This window comes from Oculina patagonica, chromosome 4 (assembly GCF_052425735.1).
Source record: "Oculina patagonica isolate OP01 chromosome 4, crgOcupat, whole genome shotgun sequence".
Taxonomy (NCBI): Eukaryota; Metazoa; Cnidaria; class Anthozoa; order Scleractinia; family Oculinidae; genus Oculina; species Oculina patagonica.
The window spans coordinates 48,562,997-48,564,650 of NC_135761.1; the positions used below are offsets into that span (position 1 = coordinate 48,562,997).

General features: G+C 37.3%; 1 protein-coding gene across 1 annotated transcript in view; it reads right to left on the reverse strand.

The window, feature by feature from the left end:
* Positions 1-1,068, reverse strand: part of LOC144652515 (EF-hand calcium-binding domain-containing protein 6-like) — a 16,958-nt gene extending 15,890 nt beyond the window's left edge. Inside the window, exon 1 of the mRNA XM_078512539.1 lies at positions 408-1,068. Within this exon, the coding sequence (XP_078368665.1) occupies positions 408-729 (322 nt within the window). The 5' untranslated portion in view covers positions 730-1,068. The remainder of the gene's footprint in view (positions 1-407) is intronic.
* Positions 1,069-1,654: the final 586 nt, after the last annotated feature.

Consider the following 1,654-nt stretch of genomic DNA (forward strand, 5'->3'; position numbering starts at 1 on the left):
ACAAACAAAGAAGTCATACGCTTTTAAGTTGCTTGTTGAATTACCGGGGACTATTGCTGTCTCTTGGCATATGGAGTTGTATTATAAACCACAAAAGAGAAAACGTGTCAAATAAAATCAAGCATTTAACAGCTAACCTATTTTCATCTGAAACAGAATACAATCCATTTGTATCAAATCGCTGTTGTCGGGCAAGCCGTTTTGATGTAATTTTCACGTTTACGATAATGGGATAAAAGAGTGTTGATACTTTAAGCAAGAGGTGGGTTAAAGTTAGCCATAATTAGTTTCTACTGGTTTTAATAACACTATCTTTTAGTCTTTGCCCGCCTCTTAGAGAAAGTCAAGAGCTCTGAGCAATGAAATAAAGCGATGGATAAATAAAGATTCATTGACAAGGCACTTACCGAAAATTGGAATAGTCGGTTTTCTTGGATCGTCAGCGAGCTTCACTTCTACACCTTCGGGAATGCCCGCAAATCCATTATTTCTCGGGCTGTGTTGTCCTCCGAAACCATTTGAGGACCGTGTTAGCCTCCAAGGCACTTGATCCGCGGTTATCGGTCGTAAAGCGTTAAGTTTTCCACGGTCAAAATCTTGCCCAAAAGTCAAACTTTGCCGCGAAGCAACACGCGATCCGTCGCGGGATAAACCTCTCACGTTTAGATTTGTCGGATCGTCCATTCGCGACAGCGGATGCGGTATCGCTGGAAGATTAGTCGTAGCCATTTTGATGAAGTTTTCTCTTCGAAAAAGCTCGTTTTGGCCTTCTCTTTACACCATTCGTTCCAAAATGGCCAACAGCGTAACTCGAGACAAGCTGTTTTAGTGAACTCGCGGCGCAGATAAACTGTCTGGTTGCTATGCGACTGACCTTCATGGTCGAGTGACTCGTATTTAGAAATGCAATTATTAATTTAATTTATGGTTTCCCGACATTTTTGTGCACTTGACTCTCAATTTCTGATAAATCAATTGACTTCTGTATTTGAAAGAAGTTTTCTTTAAAATACATATTGCTTTTCCTAATATCAAGGCAGTATATGCAAGAAATCTTGCACTTTATTATTATAGTTGAGCTAGCGCTAGCCGCCGTGAAAAAACAACAACAAATATTTACCAAAATTGGATAAAACAGCATTTCATCAATAAAAAATTTCACAAGGACCGTCAAACTTTTCCCTCTATTAACTATGGTCAAACACGTTGAACCATTTGCCTTTTCAGATCTCGCAATCGTCATAAAAGCTGGCAGTGCAGTGTGAAAAGAGCTTTCAAGAAATTTAAATTATTGCGTCAAAATCTTTTATACATCTTCTCTGTCGCGTCTACAGATCTCTACTATAGATCTCTACTGCGCCCAATAAAATGTGCTATATAAACTCACGGCTATTTTTTAAAAATTGAATAATATTGAATAAAGTTTCATAAAGCTTTAAATTTTCAGGTTGTTTTTAAAGACTAAAACATGTCGCAAAATAGATCCAAACAAAACTTAAGCCCGCAAACTTTTTGGGCATGCAAAGCCATTTTTAATTTATATCTTTATCTTAAAAACAGAGAAGTGTAAAACCTGAAACTTTGTATAAAGGGATCCTTTGTCCACAGTAAAATATTTGAATAAAACAGCTGCCTGAAATAAGGTTTGAGATTT